The sequence below is a fragment of the Argiope bruennichi genome, chromosome 2, assembly GCF_947563725.1.
Source record: "Argiope bruennichi chromosome 2, qqArgBrue1.1, whole genome shotgun sequence".
NCBI lineage: Eukaryota > Metazoa > Arthropoda > Arachnida > Araneae > Araneidae > Argiope > Argiope bruennichi.
Genome location: NC_079152.1, coordinates 137,999,656 through 138,020,696, shown reverse-complemented (window position 1 = coordinate 138,020,696; position 21,041 = coordinate 137,999,656). Strand labels below are relative to the sequence as shown.

The following is a 21,041-nucleotide window of genomic DNA, read 5'->3' as shown; positions in this document are numbered from 1 at the left end:
ATATTACAAAAAGCTAGCACAGTGTAAATGAAAACTTCATTTCAGAATTCACTTAAGAATTCTGTTTTAATATTTTTAGGTTGGCGTATTTTCTGTGAATTGTGAAAAGCAAAAATTGTTAAAGACTCTCTAGAATTGAGGCGATTGAACCTAGAGCCATCCAATTTGGCTTGTAGTTATTACTTGCACAATAGATGTTCAATAAAAAAAAAGTTTTTCAAAACTTAAATTTTTAATTAAATGAAACTGGTCCTAAAACTTAACTTAAATGAATCTGCTTAATTAAATGAAATTTTGGTCCATCGAAAATATTTCACTTTTATTTTATTTTTTTCAATGTGATGATATTAATCAAATGTTATGTTCAGAATTTTCCACTTTTTTCTTGCATGTGAGTTTGGGAAAAAAACCAAGCACTCAATTAAAATCATATTGAAAATTTGTGGAAATGCATCCATAGAAGAGTATCTCATAGCAAACATTCATTTGTGAGAATATTCTTATAAAAGATTTCTTTTCATTGTATATATTCAATTGTATTGTATATGTTCCATCAATATTCATTTCCATGTATAACGTAATTTTGCTTACCTTACAGGGTAAAGGTGTGGGAATGGATGCAAAATATGTAGTTGACACACATGAGCAAACTGCAAATAGTTTTCTTTGATAACAGAATATTAATCAATATCTTAGTTGAAAATTACAATAAAAGAGGGAATCACAGTAGCAACGGAGTGAACATGTGCTATTCAAATTAAATATTTCGATTTAAAATTCATTCAAAGTAATTTGAATAAAATGCGATTGAATTTTAGCATTTTAATGCAGGTGTGATTTTTGAAAAAGCACCATGAGGAAATCAGGTTAAGATATTAAATACAAAAATATTCATAAAAATTGCTTGCAAAAAGATTTTTTTTTTTCACAATGACAACATAAAATAAATAGATAAAAAATAGGAGCTAATAAAAATATTAGCATTATAAAAATTAGTGATAGTGTTAATCATATTTAATAACTGTTAAAAAGTTTTTAAAAATTAGGAATTAAATTCTTTTTAAAATTTAAATTGTTCAATCAATTCTATTTTTCTCTAGGAAAAAATACATAACAGCCATTTTATTGGTTTAAGCTGTTAAGCAATATATCCTAAACTGGCCCCTGAGTGCTACTAAATAAAAATTATATAAATTTTTGAGTTTAATTAAAATGCTATTAAATTTGAAGAAAAAGTATATAGCAGTCCTTTAAAATGTTATAATGACCTATAAAATGTAATGATAAATTAATGAGATCATGAGTAAATTTGAAATAAATAAAAAAAAAATTGGGAAAAGCATTTTTTTATATGTAATAAATTTTTGGAATTCCATTTAAGTACGTTATATAGAAGGAAATAACTGTTCTTAAAATAAATATGTTCATTATTTTTTTGAAAATTCAACTCTATTGGGAATAAAAAGAAGGCTGTTGAAAAATGCCTATAAATTCTTTTTTTATCAATAGGAATCCATGAAAAGAAGAAGAAAAAATCTATTGAAAAATTGTTTTTCTTTAATTTCAAGTGATGTCATAATAACAGTTACAAAAAAAAAAAAAAAAAAAAAAAAAAAGGAAATTAAATTTAAAAAAGAAAATAGTTTTGGTTAATAGATTTATTCTCAATGAACTTGAAAAACTAGGGATCATGAGCATAATGATAATAGTAAAATGAATATTAGCTGGATAATTGTGACAGAATGCTAAATACAAATTAAATTTTGACAGCTTTTTATTTTCTTTTTTGAAAATTTCGGATTTATACCAGATTGTATTCTGTATATGATTAATGATGCACTTAAATAAGCTGTAGATTTTTGAACAGAATATAAATCAAGCAAAACATATCTAAATATAGGGAAATTATTATAAATAATACTTTAACTGCTTCTAGATGAACAGCTTCTAGAAATGATTAAAATAATAGCGTAAAGAATCGGCACAAAAAAATTATGAAATCATTTTTAAGGTTACTTTATTCATATAAACGTGCTTGTTATCATCCCTAATACCATTAATTTCTGTTTATATTCTATTTTGCTTTGGTTTCATTGAGAAATATGATAAGTAAGAAACCATTTCATTAGGAACATTTGATTAATACGTGCATTTTTTTGCATTCATAATTTTAAAAATCCACCTATCTGTTTACTCCAATATTTACAATATTATCAAAATTATTGTAATGATAAATGTGGTGGAGTGTTGAAAAGCATTTTCATGCTAATGGTGATTCAAGGATATTAAGACAAAATCTTTAACAAAGCAATAAAAGCTATAAAAAAATATTTTATATAGTTTTGATTAAATATTTATTTATTCATTTGAGATTGATATTCTGATTACATATTTATTTGATTATATAAAATATTTGATTATGAAAAATCAAAGTGAACAATACATTATTTTTACAAAAGTGCTGTGCTTTATCTCATGGCAAAGTTTAGTTGACATAAACATTTAAATATAAAATAAATAGTGAAAAGTGTCATGACCAAAATAAAGCTAATATCGCTTCATATTTTACTGAAACTTTGTCTCGTTCTATCAGTTTGAAATTTCCAATAATTTAGTGAAGAATTCCTGAATTTTAAGTTCAAAATTGAAAGACCCACTGTTTTTAATTCTAGGAATGCATATTAAATGATATTTTCAAGCTTTTGTACAAATGTCTATTCCAAAAGCTTAAATATACTTTTTTTTCAATTTTGTCATAATGGTTGAGTATATTCTCCTCTGCAAATACAAAAACAAAAAATGGTGAGGTTTCATCATTAAGAAGTAAAATTGTCACCTTTCAATACAAAATAATAATAATCGTAAATTTAGTCTCTAGTTAAGGGAGGAAATAAAACATAGAAGACATAGATTTAGAAAATTAATATGCATTCAAAAAAAATTATTTATTTGCATTAAACATTATTTCTAAACTTTGCAGAAAAAATGTAATTGTGTAACATGATATTAGTGCATTTATACCTCAATAAGCAATAATATCTCAAGCAAATTTAGATTTAAGGGTTTAATTTGGCACTATATATTACTAATGTGAGAAAAAAACTGGGGAACAAAGACTGGGGTAGAGAAGTTGTCAGTCAGTGATAAGCATCTGGTCTCTGAACTGTGATAATTGGGCCCCCGCAGATGGGAAATAAAGGGGGAAAAAATGCTTTTTTTTTCTTTTCTGGGCACTTTCTTCCATGAGGCTGACAATTTTTTTGAAGTAATCTTTTATCGAATAGAGATAAATTTTAGAGAAGCCATGTTCAGAATAATTAGCCACTCAGAGGGTTAATATTTAGTTTAATCACATAACTTTACATATAAGAGTGATAACAACTGTATGGGCTAAATGTGCTTAAAATTATAAGAAAAATATTCTTTCTTTAAGTGTAATATTTTTCTGCTATTTATAGTGGTGTGTTGTGGTGGAACTGCCTGGTTTTAAATACACTATTTTTAATCTTCAAAAACACAGCTACACTAAAAAATTCACAAACACTTATTACTACAGACACACATAGGATATCAGGTTAAAAAACTGTATGGTGGAGGGATTCCACGATTTCCTGCCGAAAGCATTCAGCGTTAGTGCAAGGGTTGCACATAGGGAAAAAGTTGACCTCATGGTGTAGGTCTGCTGTTCAATTCATTGTCTTCTGCAAAATGCCACAAGGGGCGTTCTCTGCTCAAGGGGAAAAAGAGGTGCTACATATTACAATTCGTAGTTGAACATATTTTTTCATTTGGTATGAAAGTGTAAAGTAACTTCTTATAATCAGGATCAACTTCCTCTAATTATTTAATTGAAAAAATAGCAAAAATTATTTTTGTTATAAAATCTCTTATTCTTTTAACTGTTCAATATTCTGGAAAATGCTGATTCATTGAGAGTAATTTTGATAAAATTAAATGTACATAAAATAATTTTAGTGTTTGTTACTATATATTATAAAAATTGTTTATATGAATTTATTTATTTTACTAAAAAAAACTGATGTAGAAATTCTACTTCTTTCTAGCTAATTTTGGAAACTGCACCACTTTCATATGAAATTTTCCCTGGTGTTAATGAATCTGATGTCCATCAAAAATTTATTTCAAAATCTATTTGGCATCCTTCATCGTGGATTTCTGGGCAAAAAACTACAGTTAATTTTCCAGCCTTCGCACAGTATTGCGTTGGTATTGCTTCTCCTGACAATTATGCAATTTACTTCAAAGTCAGAAGTGAGTATTAGCAAATGCAATGGAAAAATAATTGTTTATTTTGTTTGTCTTATCCTGTTAACTGATGATTTTCATAAAAGAATTCCAAGCCTTAGCAAATGACTCTTTTCCTATCAAAATTGTATTGATGCTTTCTGTATTATTTTTAGTAGCACACTGTTAAATTAGATTTTAAAGAAATTACAAATACAAAATTTGCAGCTTTTACTGCATTGTTTAAATTAATCATTAAAAATTTAAATGCTATGTTCATCCCTATTGATTTTCCAATTACTCAATATTCAGGAATTAAGGTTAAAATATTGGCATTAATCTGCAATTATTAAATTCTTTATTATGCATTTGAAATAAATGTGTTACATTTTATTTTCAATAAACTATCATTGGTAATATTTTAGTCAAATAGATTAAGGTCTATGCAAGTTGGCTTCTTAATAATAAGGTTTCTGCTTCAGAGTAAAAAAAAAAAAGTTTAAAATCCAAGATCTATGTTTAATAAATATGATATTAAAGACCAACTATCTTCTTATGGATATAGCACAAGTCAGCATTGACATTATGCTGACTTTGTAACTTCTGTTTTAAAGTATGAATTTCAAAATAATCTTCTGTAGATTCAATTTGAAACATTAATATAACCCAAATACATAATAAATAATGGAACTAAAATCACTGGTGAACCTTTTATATAGTGGAGTATTTTTTTTCCATGCATATTTAATTACATGTTCTTAAATCTGGCATAGCATTAGCTAATAGTATTTTTTCGTACACAGCGGCTAATTATTGGAAGCTTTTACAGACTTTACTTGGAATATTACTTTTTATAAGTGCTCCATCTTTAAGTCGGTAAGCATATTTTTGTCCCTCACCTCATATTTCTTAATCTTAATTATGTATATTATTACCTTCTAAAAATAAACGTAATCTTTTACAAGATAATGAGTAATAAATATTTTACAAGATAAATGAAAGACATTGGCAATACTTTATATTCCCACTGTTAAATATTTTATCAAGCATTTCTTATTAATATAAAAAAAATTTCCAACTAATAACTGTTGTTATTAGCTGTCACTTTATACATTCATCTTTAGTATTTTCTTTAATATATTTATTTTATCTCTTCATACAAAAAACAAAATTAAGGTTTCAATCATTAGATGTACAGATATTTTTGTCTTACGCTGTCAAAATTTCTTGTCCTGAAATTGTTTTATAAAGTTTTATTAATCAGAAAGATATTTTCTCATAAGCAAAACTCAATTATTATCATGCATGAATATTTGTGGAATTTCAGTTAGTACCAGCATTTTTCATTGAAAGTCACTTATAAAATTGCATCATCATTAAAATGTTACTTTTTTTTTAATATTTCAAGTTATTTTTATATAAATTTATTCATTTTTTGTCAAATTAATCATAGCGATTTTACTACTAGTCTTTATGTTTGGCACAATTTATTATTTTATGAAGTTCTGCTGATGTTTTTCCAAGTCTGTATCATGTCTATGAAAAGTATTGTCGTATAGTAAAGAAAATTAAATGAATTTTAATTAATTAGATTTGCATTGTTACTTTATTCTTACCTATAATAGACAATTAAAAAGCTATATATTCCCACTACTTACATAAATGTATAAATTCACTTTATGCTTAATGTTTTGTTTTTACAGAAATTCTTTCTTTCATTATACATCAGCTGTATCTCTTGGAGTCTTAGGATCACTTCTTGTTCTAATTTATATCTTTAGTAGGTTCATTCCAAAGGTAATTTCAATTGCTTCATAACTAAGAGATATTGATTTTTCTGAAACTATGCCACATATTTTTTTTTTATTGTACTAAATACTTTTTAGAAAATCAAAATTTAGTAAATATTATATGGTTTTACTGATTTCATGCTGTCAGATATGTATTAAATGGAGCTGTGTGCCACTTCTCAAAATATTCATTATCATCAAAATATTCTAACCTTAAAGTACTAACCAAATAAATAGTTTTAGAGAAATAGTAGTTTCTGAATTCTCATTGAATAATCCTTAAAAAATAGTGCAGATATTTTGTTGTTTTGCTATTAAATGTGTTTGTAATTTGTTTACAGAGCATTGAACTTTAAAAAAAAATAAGAAAAAAAATTCCTTTGAGCATTGTTATTGACTAATCATACAATTCAATATATTTTGAAATTGAATCAAAATATAAGTTTTTGTATTTTAATTTTAAAGATAAAATTAATATGAAACATTTTTAAACGTTTTTTTAGAAATTGATATATTTTTAAAAAACAAATATTCAAATGTGTTTTTATCCTTTCAAAAATTGCAACAATCATTTATTATGTTATATATATATATATATATATATATATATATATATATATATATATATATATATATATATATATATATATATATATATATATATATATTCTGGTAAGAGCTAGTGTTCCAAAATATCCATAGAGCAAAGGATAGTGTTCTTAAACAATTAGCAGGTTAATTCTTAACAAATGACATGATTCAAGCAATTCATATTGAAAAATTCAATAATTTTAGAAAGCAAATTTTAATATTTGTAAGTATTTGTACATACTGTTTATGTCATCTGCATATATACATACATAAGTAGTACATTTCTGTGCAAATATGTGTGTAGTGTACATATGTTAAATGTAAAGTAGTTATTTAGCATATTACATACAAAGTTACATATGCTAGATACCTGCATACTTAATGTATTATATGCTTATATATATCTGTATTTATGCACTTAATACATGACGTACAATCATACAGATATAAGCAAGTACAAACATAAGTATAATATAATCGCATTTTATGTTACATAGATGTACGAGATAGAGTGTTTCACATTTATGCTTACCATTCATTTTTATTATCTCAAGTTTTCATGCATCTTTTTGCTACATGAGATAAAATATGTTGTAATTAGGTGATTCTTTGGGGGTGAAATGGCGACATTCAAAAACTTAGTTCACTCTTAAACGAAAAGTGTAAAATGACATAAATATATTAATGGATAACAGCAGTACATTGACCTATTCTGTGGAAAAAAGCTAGAAATAGTTTCAGAACTTTTTGTTATTACATTGGAAATTAAAAATAAAATTTGAATTATATAAAAATACATGAATAATCAGTGTGTCAACACTCTCATTATCTCAATCTAATTGATAACACTTACAATGACTTTTTTTTTTTTTAGGAGTAAAAAGCTATTGACTATAATTGCACCCAAAATTGAAATTTTTATATTAAAAAGTTTGGTATAGTAATTAAGAAATCTAATTGTTATTAACTACCGTCAAGAGTATTGTTGAGAGAGAATTTTTGATCAACAAAGATTGTTTATGGGAGAATATGAAAGAACAAACATTCATTGCAAAAAGAATTGTTTATGACAGCATTCAACCAATAGCATGTTTATGACAGCATTCAACCAATTTAAATTGTTAAAAATTTATTTTAAGTGCGAGAAATGCTTCAGCCAAATAAAAGCCATGAAGAGTATAAAGAGAGAAAAAAGGGGGGGGGGGAAAGAAGGAATTATATGAAAGTTTGGAAAGAAAAAAGAGAAGCAGAATATCGGTTCAAAAAATTAAAAGCAAAAAAAAAAAAAAAAAAAACTTGAAGCAGTGTAAAAAGAGTTGAGGAAGAAATTGCAATTTTAATATTAATTGGTAATTAACATTTTAATTGTAAATGGTCAGAATTTGCAATTAAAAGTTTGTTACTTGAGTTACTATTGTTAACCCTTATGTTCATTTTGTATAATATACCATAATACAACTTTATAAAAATATACTATCACTATAAAATAATTTTTAACTTAATTTTATTAAACACATGACATTATTTGATGACATTTATTTTTTGATGTTTTTTATAGCATAAAGAAGCTACCTATATACATTTTTTTTTTTTTTGCTTTTCTTCAAAAAAGCAATCTTGCCGCGATAAGGGTTAAATTATTATTTTACATTTAGTATTATTTGTAATAAAAATGAAATTAAAATCCTGCTATTCATTTATAAAAGCATAAGCTTTTGATTAAAAGAAGTAATTTCTTTTGATTTGTTAAAGAAAAAAGATTGCAAGTAATACTTGGCAGTTTCTTTTGTTTAAATCTTTGTTAAAATATATATTATTAGTTGTATATATTTATACTATTTTTATATTTATGCTACAATATAAAACATGCAATTCTGGTACTTATGCAAAAGCACTAATTAGTTTTTGAATTATTTTAAAATTTTGAGCAAAGATTACATTAAACTTTACTGTTAAAATAATTTAACTTGTGTTGCAAAAAATAGCTTTAATGTTTCCTTGAATTCTTATATAGTTTTAGAAGTGAAGTATTTTATTAAAATTTCCAGTATTTTTTTCCCCATATAAGAAATGTAATATGTTGTTTTAACCCTTTCCAGCATGGATCATTAAAATTTTTGAAATATAATGGGAAAGACAATCAATGTGTTTAATAGGTTGTATACACATGGATTTTGCAGTTAAAACTTTTTTTAAATGAACTCTTTTTGCAGGGGGTGTAGTCCTCAAACGAGGACACCGCGTGTCTAGAATAATCTCTTTGTAAGAAACTCTTTTGAAATAATTGCATCAATTCCTTATGACAACTGCAGTGATTATGATTATTTTAGGTTTATAGGATCTTTTATTAATGTTCTAGGTAATTTGAAACATTTAAAATATTAAATTTTAAAATTATAATATATTTACTACAAAAATTCTGAACTTAATCTTATAAATATATTTGTAGGACTCAGAAATCACTACTATTTTAGAACGCACATTTAATTACATTTAGGACGATTAGGACATTTAGGATATATATACATTAACATAAAAGAATTGAACATTCAGTAGATTTCGTCGAATACGTCGTCTCGTCTCGTCTTTCGTCCAGATCCGTCTGATCTGACACGTCTTTACTCTCGTCCAGATCCGTCTGATCTGCCACGTCTTTACTTTCCTCCAGATCCGTCTGATCTGCCACGTCTTTTCTCTCGTCCAGATCCGTCTGATCTGCCACGTCTTTACTTTCCTCCAGATCCGTCTGATCTGCCACGTCTTTTCTCTCGTCCAGATCCGTCTGATCTGCCACGTCTTTACTTTCCTCCAGATCCGTCTGATCTGCTCTCCGTCTAACCAGCGTCAACTCCGTCTAACAACCAGCAGATGGCGCTCGTCACTACATTCGGCGATCCTGACGTCTCTTTCGTCCTCGAAAGTTAAAGTAGAAAAATCTGAAAGAATAAAAAAAAGAAAACAGTATCTGGATAAAACAATAAACATTTTTTTTTTCTTTTAGTCTGAAGACCATGCTTTCATAAAATCGGCTGCTGTGGAAGTTGTATTTGGTCCGTCCTTTATTGTGAATTTCTCGAATAATTTCTCTTTGTAACGCTTCTGGGACTATGGGCAATTCTCTACCATTATCGTATTTGTATAAAACTCCATTTCTCACAATGTGTTCACCGTCTTCTTGCTTATCTATCAAAGCTTTTAATTTCTTAAGGAATTCGTCCTGATTTTGAGCATTGGCTATTTTAGTGGTCACTTCACTATATGAACGAGTAACAACAAGTACTGCGTTTCGACTAAGAGAATCTACGTGTGCCATTTGTTTTCCTGATCTGTGAACAATTTGGTAATCAAATTCCTCTAATTGTAAAGCCCATCTTGCAACTTTTGGTGTAAGATCTCTTTTACTCATAGTTTGTTGAAAAGCGGAACAATCAGTCACAATTTTAAATTTAGAACCCAGTAAATAATGTCTAAATTTTTTTAACGCTTCGATCACAGCCAAAACTTCTAATTCATAGCTACTATATTTTTCTTGTTGTGGAGATGTTTTTCGACTAAAATAATGAATAGGATAAAACTTATTGTCGGTTCCCTGTTGCAGCAGCACTGCTCCGAACCCCTGACTGCTAGCATCTGTATGAAGTTCTAAAACTGATCCCTGTTGATAGAGATGCAAAATTGGCTCCTGAGTTAAAATATCTTTGAGTTTTTGAAAAGCTTCCTTTTGTTCAGATTCAAACTTAAATGCAACGTCTTTTTTTAGTAGATCACTAAGCGGTTTTGCGATTTTTGAATAGTGGGGTATGAATTTCCGAAAATAACTAGTAAGGCCTAAAAAGCTTTGTACTTGTTTAACAGTTTGTGGTTGTGGAAACTTTTGTACAGCTACCGTTTTAGATACAGAGGGCTGTATAGTTCCGCTTTGGATTCTATAGCCTAAAAATTCTATTTGTGGTTTTAAAAACTGACACTTCTTAAAATTAAACTCCAAACCGTACTCTGATGCAACCTGTAGAACACGTTGTAATTTTTCTAGCCCTTCTTCCTCGGTTTTGGATGGTATAATAATGTCGTCCATATAAATCAGTACAGTTCCATCTAGCATCAAATTCCTGAATATCACATTAATGTAACGCTGAAATACACTCGGACTATTGGAAAGTCCAAATGGTACTTTAAGAAATTCCCACTGCCCATGATGTGTTACAAAAGACGTAAATTTTGTGCTATCTTTCTCTACGTCTACATGAAAAAATCCGTTTTTCAAGTCCAAAGTAGTAAATATTTTTGATTGCTCAAGTTTGTCGAGCAAATCTTCTATGAGGGGTAAAGGGTACCGATCTTTAATCATCTTTTTATTTAGCTTACGATAATCAATGCATAACCTATAACTGTCATCCTTCTTCTTACACAAAACCACGGGTGAAGAAAAATTTGAACTACTAGGTTTTATTATCCCTTCCTGTAACCATTTATCAATCTGAATTTCAACGAATTTTTGTTCTTTAAAAGGCAGCCTTCGAGGGTTATGACTAATCGGAATATCATCGCTCAATATTATTTTCATTTGCAAATCCGTACTTTTTGTTTTGTTTGGCGAATACTTATTTAAAAGACGATTTATTTCCTGTCTCAACGGTTTTTTTACATGACTCATGTCGATTTCATCATAGTTTATCGAATCCGTTAAATGAATGAAGTATGGGAGAGGATTTGTATTTATTTTATTGCCAGTCTCAGCAAAAATAGGTGCCTGACTGTCTCTTTTCAGCTCCGAGGAACGTAGTGATACGACCTTGACCTCGTTTCTCACCAGCCGGGTGTAATTTATTTGGGCTCTTTTTTCATGAATGATAATTTGATTTTCTTGGAATGAAAAGCTTAGGTTATTTAATACGTCCATGCCGATGATTATTTCGTTCGGCATTATTTCTAACACATGCACATTAGTTGATATTACATATTCATCAATTAATATATCACAATAAAAAAAACCTAGAGGAGTAATGCTATCTCCACTTATACCAGCTAATTTCACATTATCAGTCGTTAAATTAGGTTTACCAATTTTCAAATAAAAATCATAATTAATCATAGTAATATCACTTCCAGTATCAATTAATGCATCACAATTTACACCATTTATTTCGACATTTTTACCAAGCTTATTTACAGTTTTTGGAGAGTTACGAGTATATACTTTATTAGAGAGAGACACTTTAAAATCTCTTTGCGGGCAGTTACTGGCTTTGTGGCCAAAGTTACCACATTGGAAACATTTCAATCCTTTATTTTTAAACTTGCAATTAGTTGATTTATGGCCAGTCTCATTACAATTAAAACATTTATTATTACTCTTGTTATAGTAATTATCATCAGCATAATTCTTTTGAGCACGAACGAACGGCAATGGTGAATTTTTAGCTTCTTTCGCGATATCAAATTTACTTCTGTTTTCGGAAACACGCCAATTTCTGTTTGTTTCCTTTTTAAGGTGACTTCGTGCAGCTTCATATTCGTCCAGTTTATTAACCAAATCTTCTACTTTCTTTATTTTGGGCAAATCGTCGAGAAAATGTTCGCGTACGTCATTTGGTATTTTACTCTTTAACTGGTCAACGACCATTAGCTGCTTTAAATCTTCAAAATCGGTTATTTCTAAACAATTTATCCATTCCTCAAAAAAGTTATTTAGTTCAAAACCGAAATCCCGCCATGATGAAGAAGAATCTCGTTTGTGAGTAAAGAACTTCTGCCTGAGTTGCTCGGAAGTTAATTTAAATCTTTTAAGCAACAGTTTTTTTATGTAATCATAGTCATTAGCTGATGGATCAGGTTCGCGAGCAATTAAATTGACTATATCCAATGGTAATAACCCGAGTAAATAAGAAATCCAGTTTTCTTTTGCAATGTTAGCCCTACTTATTTGTTTCTCAAATAACGAAAGGTAAACACTTATGTCTCCGCTATTATCATAATTCTTTAGCAATTTTAATATATCATACTTAGGCATATCTGATACAGTTAAAGTATTTTCTCTACTTTTTAACTCAAGTTCTAACTTTTTCAAAGTATATTCACGCTCATTCTTTTCGGCTTCTGCCTTGGCCTTTTCGGCTTCGGCTTTTTCAGCATCTAACCTTTCGCGCTCCTGAGTGATAGTTAAAAGTAAATCTTTTACGAACTTTTCGTCATAGTCTTTCGACTTTGTTATCATTGTAACTAACTGTCGCACTTTGGCATCCTGTGGTGCCGTTAGTTCTAATTCGTCTACTAAAGTTAGTAAGTCGCTCTTTCGTGCTCGTGTAAGAAATGCCATACTTGAGAATAAATCAAAATTGTACTCACAATTTCTTCAACGTCGATCCACACTGCGTCAGTCCACAAGGAGTTGGTATCCAAAAGGTTTATTGTAGCACGTCAAATTGCTCTACGTCAAATTTCACTCCTGTTTGGCTCTTCATTAATATCTCGGCCGAACCCCCATATTTGTAGGACTCAGAAATCACTACTATTTTAGAACGCACATTTAATTACATTTAGGACGATTAGGACATTTAGGATATATATACATTAACATAAAAGAATTGAACATTCAGTAGATTTCGTCGAATACGTCGTCTCGTCTCGTCTTTCGTCCAGATCCGTCTGATCTGACACGTCTTTACTCTCGTCCAGATCCGTCTGATCTGCCACGTCTTTACTTTCCTCCAGATCCGTCTGATCTGCCACGTCTTTTCTCTCGTCCAGATCCGTCTGATCTCCAGATCCGTCTGATCTGCCACGTCTTTTCTCTCGTCCAGATCCGTCTGATCTGCCACGTCTTTACTTTCCTCCAGATCCGTCTGATCTGCCACGTCTTTTCTCTCGTCCAGATCCGTCTAATCTGCCACGTCTTTACTTTCCTCCAGATCCGTCTGATCTGCTCTCCGTCTAACCAGCGTCAACTCCGTCTAACAACCAGCAGATGGCGCTCGTCACTACATAAATAATTAAAAAATAAGAAGTGTTACAATTTAATACAAATTATAATAAGAAATGGTAATTTAATTCAACTAAGAATAAAAATTATTTAAATAAAATGCTAAAAATAAATATTTACTATTAAATTTCATTAATTAAGTGTTAATTTTATTAATTAATAAAGTGAAAATATCAAATTAAACAAAATAAATAACTTATTATTTCGCATGAAATTTCTCAAAGCATGTGGGAGTGCCTTTTTGTCTAACACATAATGGGAATTTATTGTTTTGCACACATTTCTTTTATACTGCACAGTGAATGTTTTCTGACTTCAAACATAGGTTTCTTTTTCCTGAATCTGAAGATAAGTAAACAAAACACCCCCTTGAAAACAGAACCAATCCTTCTCTTCAAAATATCAAATTACACCTTTCACATGAAGAGAGGCAGCTTTGCAGAAGAGAGGAGAATGAAGAAATAGACATCCTAAATGGGTGGTGTCCTCAAATGACACTTGTGAATTATCCGATTTAGTTTGTCCTTAGTTAATTTGAAGATTTAAAAAAATTATTATTTAAAACTTCGTAGGTATTTTAGGAAAATGGGCGATTGATTTTGATAAAATTTCATTTTTTAAAAGATTAAAAAAAAAATTCCTAAATTTGAGGCAAAAAAGGGGGTATTTTTAACATAAAATTTATGCCATAAAAGAAACGAAAATTGCTCAAGCTGCCATCTATTTTTGTAAAAGAAGACTAAATGCTATTTTTCCAGCAATTTTTTGGGATATTTAAGCCATTGTTTTTTTAAATATAAATTAGTATCCTCTTTTGTGACCACTGCCGTGGAAAGGATTGATAGGTTTTTCGTAGGATGTTCATTCCATTTTTTTAAAAAATGAAATTTTATGTAAATTTTTTTTATATATAAAATAATACCTAAAACTATTTTTAATAATGTGTATTGTACAAAAGCAGTATTTCTGAATAGGAAGAAAGCCAGAAAACTAATATAATTAGCAGTTGTAAGTCAGGGTAATGTTATTAGTCAAGGAAATTTTTTTCACAGTTTCTCTTGGTTCACAGATTATTAGTTATATTTAATTACTGATAAATCATTTAAATATAACTTCATGTAAATGATTTCACCAAATTATTAATTATTAAAGGTTTGTATAAATGTCTTACAAGTTTTCTATTCATTGTGCACATGAATCTTTCCAATGGAAATCATTCAGAATTGAAAACATTGTAGGAATAGTAATTGTCACTACGGAGAACAATCATTATTAAAAACACAAATATGTGGTTTATCTACTATCTTCTAAATTTTGCAGTATTTTAAGTTAAGTTTATTATTATTATAAACTATACAGATATTAAACACAATCCTTCTTAAGCTTCCACTATGAAAAAAAATCATTATATTAAATATTTGATAAAACAGTGATAATTTGAATTTCAAAACAACTCTGTAATGCAGTGCTAGAAATTTGGCAAAAATATTTCTTTTTAAATTCTAGAAAAAATTGCATTATTATTAAATTGGTGTCATTAAATAGACAATTTTTTAAAATTTTATCTATTTATTTGCAAAATAATATTAGTGGAAGTTATCTCAGAAAAAAACGGCAAAACATCTTAATTTTTAATTATTAAAAATTTTTTAAAAAATCACTCTAAGGTGCAGCATTTTATCTTTCAAGGTATGCATGTGCAAAATTTCCTAAATATAGATCAAGTAGCAAATGCACAGATAAACACTCATATTCACCGTTAATAGTCGAAGTGATTGCTTATACATTTGTATATATTTTGTGGCACATTTAATTTGATGTTTCAATACATATTAAATAGAAAAGGGGAAAACGTTTGAGCATATCTTGTAATCATTTGAGTATACCTTTATGTAATAACAAGGGCTTATTACTAAAAATATTTTCCAGTTTTCTATAATGAAGTGATAATTTTTGTTTTGAAACATATATTTTTAATGTATAGGATGGTTATAATTAAAGTTACCCTAATCAGACCCCCTCTAGAACCCATTCTGCCTATCGGATTTTGATGAAACTTGGTATTTATGTTATGTGGACCATGAGAAAAAGATTTCAGCAATAATAATAATAATTATTATAAAGTTCACATTTTGACCTCCAGAGGAAATTGTGGCGTCTAAAGAAGGACGGGAAAAAAAATCAGTCACAATCATTTTTTTCATTTTAAGAATGTGCTCTATTGACATCAATTATCTTTTGAAAGCATATTCAGTGATAGCTAAAAAAATTCTCAAGAGATTATGTGTAATTGATGCATGTCAGGTTAAGGCCAGGCATCCGGAAAAGCTCTGGATATTCCTCGATTCTCGCTAGAGTTAGCACGAAGCAATCCTGTGACTTGGTGCCCATTGTGGGAATTACATTATCTTGCAGAAAGACGGTGGTCCTGTAAAGCAGGCATACCTTCTGTCAAAGGAGTTCACTGTACTGTACACTCGTGAAAGAGGACTTTAAGGAGTAAGGGTTTCAAAGAAAGACGTTCCAAAGATAAAATCAGTAGTAAATCCCAGCATGTAGTTATGTAATTAAAGTACAGTGGACATTAGAAGGTGAAGCATCCCATATGTGTGGAATTTTGATTATTCACAGCTCTATTTAAAGAAAAGAGTACTTCATTTTACCAGAGAATTTGCCAAGAACACGAGTCATCAGTTTCCATTCTCGACAAAAATTGGCACACAAATTCATATCCTGTTTGGTGGACTTGAGATTGTAGCATATACACCACGTGGATCTTTTTCGGATGCCATTTTAAAATGTATCGCAGAATTTTTCGTGCTGTTGACCGCTTAATCGCCAACTCACTTGACACCGATCAAATGCTTGCTGAAGAATAGCTGGAATTGGAGGCTCTTTCAACCACAGCAGTAGCGACTTTTTCGACAGTTTTATTCGCTACCGATTTCCGCCCTCTTTCTGGCAGCACACCCAAATCTCCAGTCTCTTCAAATTTCATATTCTTCTTCAAAATGGGCCCTTTTCGCAATCCCTTTAAACGACAATATTCACGCAATGCAGCTACGCTGTTGCTGCCATTTTGATAAAACAATTTTGCCAGTTAAGCTTGTTCTTTCTTTTGTAGGCGATTAATGATAATAAAAGTATACAGAATAATTGTTGGGTTCTGATTGCTTTTTATAGGTTTGTCTGATTTTTATAAGGAATTTTTAAAAAGTGGAATCTGGTGGTCAAAATGTGAATTTATTGTTATTAGAATCTTTTGTTATTGTTACAGAAATCTTTTCCCCATTATCCATATAACGTATATACACTGTTTCATCAAATCCGATTAGTAGAACGGGTTCCAGAGGAGTCTGAGTTGGATCACTTTAGTTATAGCCACTCAGTATTTCATAAATTAGCAAAATATAAAGTGAATCGCATTTATTTTTAAAAATATTTATCTTCTGAAAGAGAAGGCCTTATGTGATTCCTTTTCGTTTTCAGAAATCCACTTCCTATGCCATCTTGGTCTTTGGATATTCCTTCATTCTGTACATTCTTCAATTGCTATATAAAGATCTGAATGAAATAGTTGCTAAATATATGGATTTGCTCTTGGCATATTGTCTTGTTGCTGCTTTCATCAGTTTTATTGTATGTTATAGACTAGGACCAGTGCAAAATGTCAGAACTTTTAATATAATACAGTGGTCTATGCAGGTATAAATATTATTATTCATTCAAAGTAATAAATATGTTACTGTTATCCGTGATGATTTATAATGATGTTTAATATTTTAATAGAATAGGATTTTTTTCTTATTTTCCAATTAAGTATTCATATATATTTTCAAATTAATATAAAAAAATATTAATACTCTTTTATACATTTCAAATGGACTAGAAGAATAATGATTTAATTTGAGGGAAAATTATGGAAAACTATGTACATTAGTTACTTTAACTTGACTACAAATCTTAAATTTAATTACTACTAAACAACTTAAATGCAGAGAAACAAACAAACAAAAAATTAAACTATAAAAAAATGTTGAAGACAGGAACATAATTGTAGGTTAATATTATACATATTCCAAACACTATTTCAAAACTTTATTTTATCATGTTGTAGATAATGCTTTATTGTTATTTATTTATAGATTATTGCAGCATTGTTAATTTACCTGAGTTCTGAATATCGAGAAGTGTCTACAGCTATAATCCTGATTCTAATAACAGTACGTGTTATTCCAACTGGATGGATTACTAGATTTCAACGTATATGGTAATGCTGCATACCTTTTAAGTTAAATTTTCTTATTATTTTATTTTAAAAATATTATTTTGTATTGTTTGCTACTAGCTATTAATCTTTCACCGCAAGTAAAATATTTGAAGAAATATTCTTGAATTATATGTACATCCTGTTGTATATTAATATATATAAGTCTTAAAGTAACTTTGAAAATAATTTCTATTTAAAAAGTAACTTTGAAAATAATTTCTATTTAAAAGGTTGTCCAGAATGTAGAGTCAAAAAATTTTAAAGATAAATTCATTTACATCAAAGCTTGTCCCCCTCCCCTCTGATATCCAGCTGATTCTTTGGGATTACTATGTTTAATTTCAATTAAGTATCTTATGTATTGTATGATGTTCTTGATTTTCTCAATGAAATACTTTATTTCATAATTCAAGGGGGAAGTTGCAAGACAATTAAATTTATATTATTAAATGAATTCCATAATGGTGTAAAAATTATTTATATGCAATAATATTTCTAGGAGTTATAACTGAAAAGACAAAATATCATAGAACTATATATTTTTCAAAAATATATATAGTTCTTACTCTCTAAAATATATCTATATCAAATTTTAAAGCTTGTGATCAAACCGCTTGACTTGGAGAGAGCCAACACATGCAGATATTCTTTTATTAGTAGTAGAGATAAGTCATCTTTGGCAACACCTGATAATGCTATACACCAATTCCTTTCATCTCAACTAAAATGAGGTTTAATATGAAACAGAAAATGATTAAATTTATGCTAGCCAATTGATTTGTTTGCTGAAACATATATGCTAATTTCTCTATGTATAATTGCCTGTCATATCAATGTGCAGCCTAAATTACTGATATTAGGGGCATGAAATTTGTCAGGTAGTTACTTTGTGGTGGTAGTAGCTTACCAATGATGTATTTCCAAGTAGAGAGCTAACAAGAATCAATAGGCTGAGAGGGGATCACAAACAGTTTGATCAATAATATTTATTACCTTTTTTATCAAATATATAAGTTTGTAAAAGTCGCAATTTCTATGCATCATAAAATATTAGAATAGTATTGACACTTTACTGAGAATAATTAGTTGTATTCCTGTATATTTCATTATGTTTACTGTTATGTTATTAAAATATTTATAATATTGCTTTAATAATATTGTGTACAAACATGAATTGTGATGAGTCTGGATCATGATGAATAAATTAAAACAAATTCTTTTTCACAAGGTTAGTAAAATAAGAGAAAATTGCCTAAAATAAATCTTTAATGTTAAACAGTGTGTTGGAATGCTATGCACATTGTCTAGAACCACAAAATATCTACATTAGTAACTAGTACTTACTAAGAAAATTTTAAATTTTAAATTGGTTTTAGATTCAATACTAGTAAACATTTTTACTATTTTTAAATAACTTTGGAACATACTATCACACAATTTTTTAATTTAACTTTTTAATAATATTAACATTATTTCTGTGTTATTTTTTTTCTTTAATAAGTTTGTCAATATTAATTTTGGATGCAATTTATAACATTGTTATTATTGTTGGATTTATTGTCCCATCAAATGTTTAATATATTTTGTCTGCTTATAAAATTATTGCTTTGTTTGGGATTATATGCCTTGCCTTTGCTTTTTATTTTACAGTGGTACTTAGACACATCTTTTTAAATTGTTTGATTTTCTTGGTAGTTTCCTATTAATGATAAATTTTGTTTCATATTTTAATTTCTTTAATTTTTCAGTACATTCAATGAGTATAGTGCAAATTGCTTTTTTTTTAATATTAGTTTTACAGTATTTTTATTCCACTGAATAAGTTTTTCTGATTATCGTTCTTTAGCTGAAATATTTTATTGATTGTAGCTTCAAATATTTTTTTTACTAATCCTATCAAACATGGTAATCTCAAATAATTTAAATTCTTTCTTTAAATATGTTTTACTATTAAAAAGATGGAAGTATAATTCTTTTTGTTGATTAGAAATCAAGTTTTTACTGAAATTTTAATTAAATTAAGAACAGAGTATAATTACCAAACTTGAATTTTTTAGAGCAAAAACTTGACATTTTTCATCTTTGACATGTTTAAGATCTAAAGGTTGGCAGCCATCTTAACATTAATAAATTTAATGGCAAGATGGTACTGTATTCTGAAATCTGGTTTTTAAATCTTAAATGTTTTCCTTTTTTTTTTTTTTTTAAGTAAATATTGTGAAGCTTCTGAAATAAGAAAATATTATATTTGTGTCTATTTACTTCTGGACATTGTATTGATGATGGGGAGTGTAATTTTTGTGCCAAAGCAAACATTCTGATTTTAGATTTTAAACAAATTAAATTTTTGCAATTTTATATATTTCTTTTTCTTTTTTATATAATTTGAGGAGAAAACTTTTATCATCAATCTTTAATTTACATTTGACTTTTTTGTTGTAATTGAGATTCTTTTATTGCATTTTCTTTTTAAATACTAATTCTATTTTGAAATACAACTTGTACTAGTACTTTTCTATTGTTTTCACGGGCATATTTTAATCCAGCTCTAAATCTTGCTTTTTGCTTTTGCATTAATTTTCAGTGAAGTTTCAGATTTTTAATTTGACAGGTATATGAACGTTAGAGAGGAAACTGATATGAGGATCCTGAAAGCAATAGCAATTAAATGCTTATCACAAAAACAAAATTTATCAGAATGATGACCAAAATCTTCAGTTAGTAGAATCTTAGACAAAAGCTTAACAAATTATAGCAATAGTTTTGTAATACATAATGTGCTAACAAAATAACACTAATTTGAAGCTTGGTAGCAGTTGGGACTCCATTAATTTAAAAAAAAAAAAAAAAAGAAAAGAAAAAGAAGAAGAAGAAAAAAAAAAAGTTAAGTTCTGTATTTACAGATTTCTTTCTCTAAAGGATTTCTCAAAGCATTAGAATAACACACACTTACTCAAGTCAACTAAGTATGAATAAAAATCAGGTTTTAGAGATTAATTTGTATTTTGCAATCCAATCAGCAATACTGAATATTATTAATCCTGCCAGCTGTTGTTTATACAAATGAAAAATGCTACATGCTAGCTGTCTCATTATGAAACCTCTCACTCTTGAAATTCAGGGACATGAAATTGGACATGTATTTACTGTTCCAATGATGTTTTAG

General features: G+C 28.4%; 1 protein-coding gene across 2 annotated transcripts in view; it reads left to right on the top strand.

Moving 5' to 3' along the window:
- Nucleotides 1-21,041, top strand: part of LOC129961692 (nuclear envelope integral membrane protein 1-like) — a 45,019-nt gene that overhangs the window by 10,977 nt on the left and 13,001 nt on the right. For both annotated transcript variants that reach the window (XM_056075232.1, XM_056075231.1), the window contains 5 exons: nt 4,065-4,272; nt 5,049-5,121; nt 5,949-6,042; nt 17,095-17,310; nt 17,751-17,875. In XM_056075232.1, the coding sequence (XP_055931207.1) occupies nt 4,065-4,272; nt 5,049-5,121; nt 5,949-6,042; nt 17,095-17,310; nt 17,751-17,875 (716 nt within the window). The remainder of the gene's footprint in view (nt 1-4,064; nt 4,273-5,048; nt 5,122-5,948; nt 6,043-17,094; nt 17,311-17,750; nt 17,876-21,041) is intronic.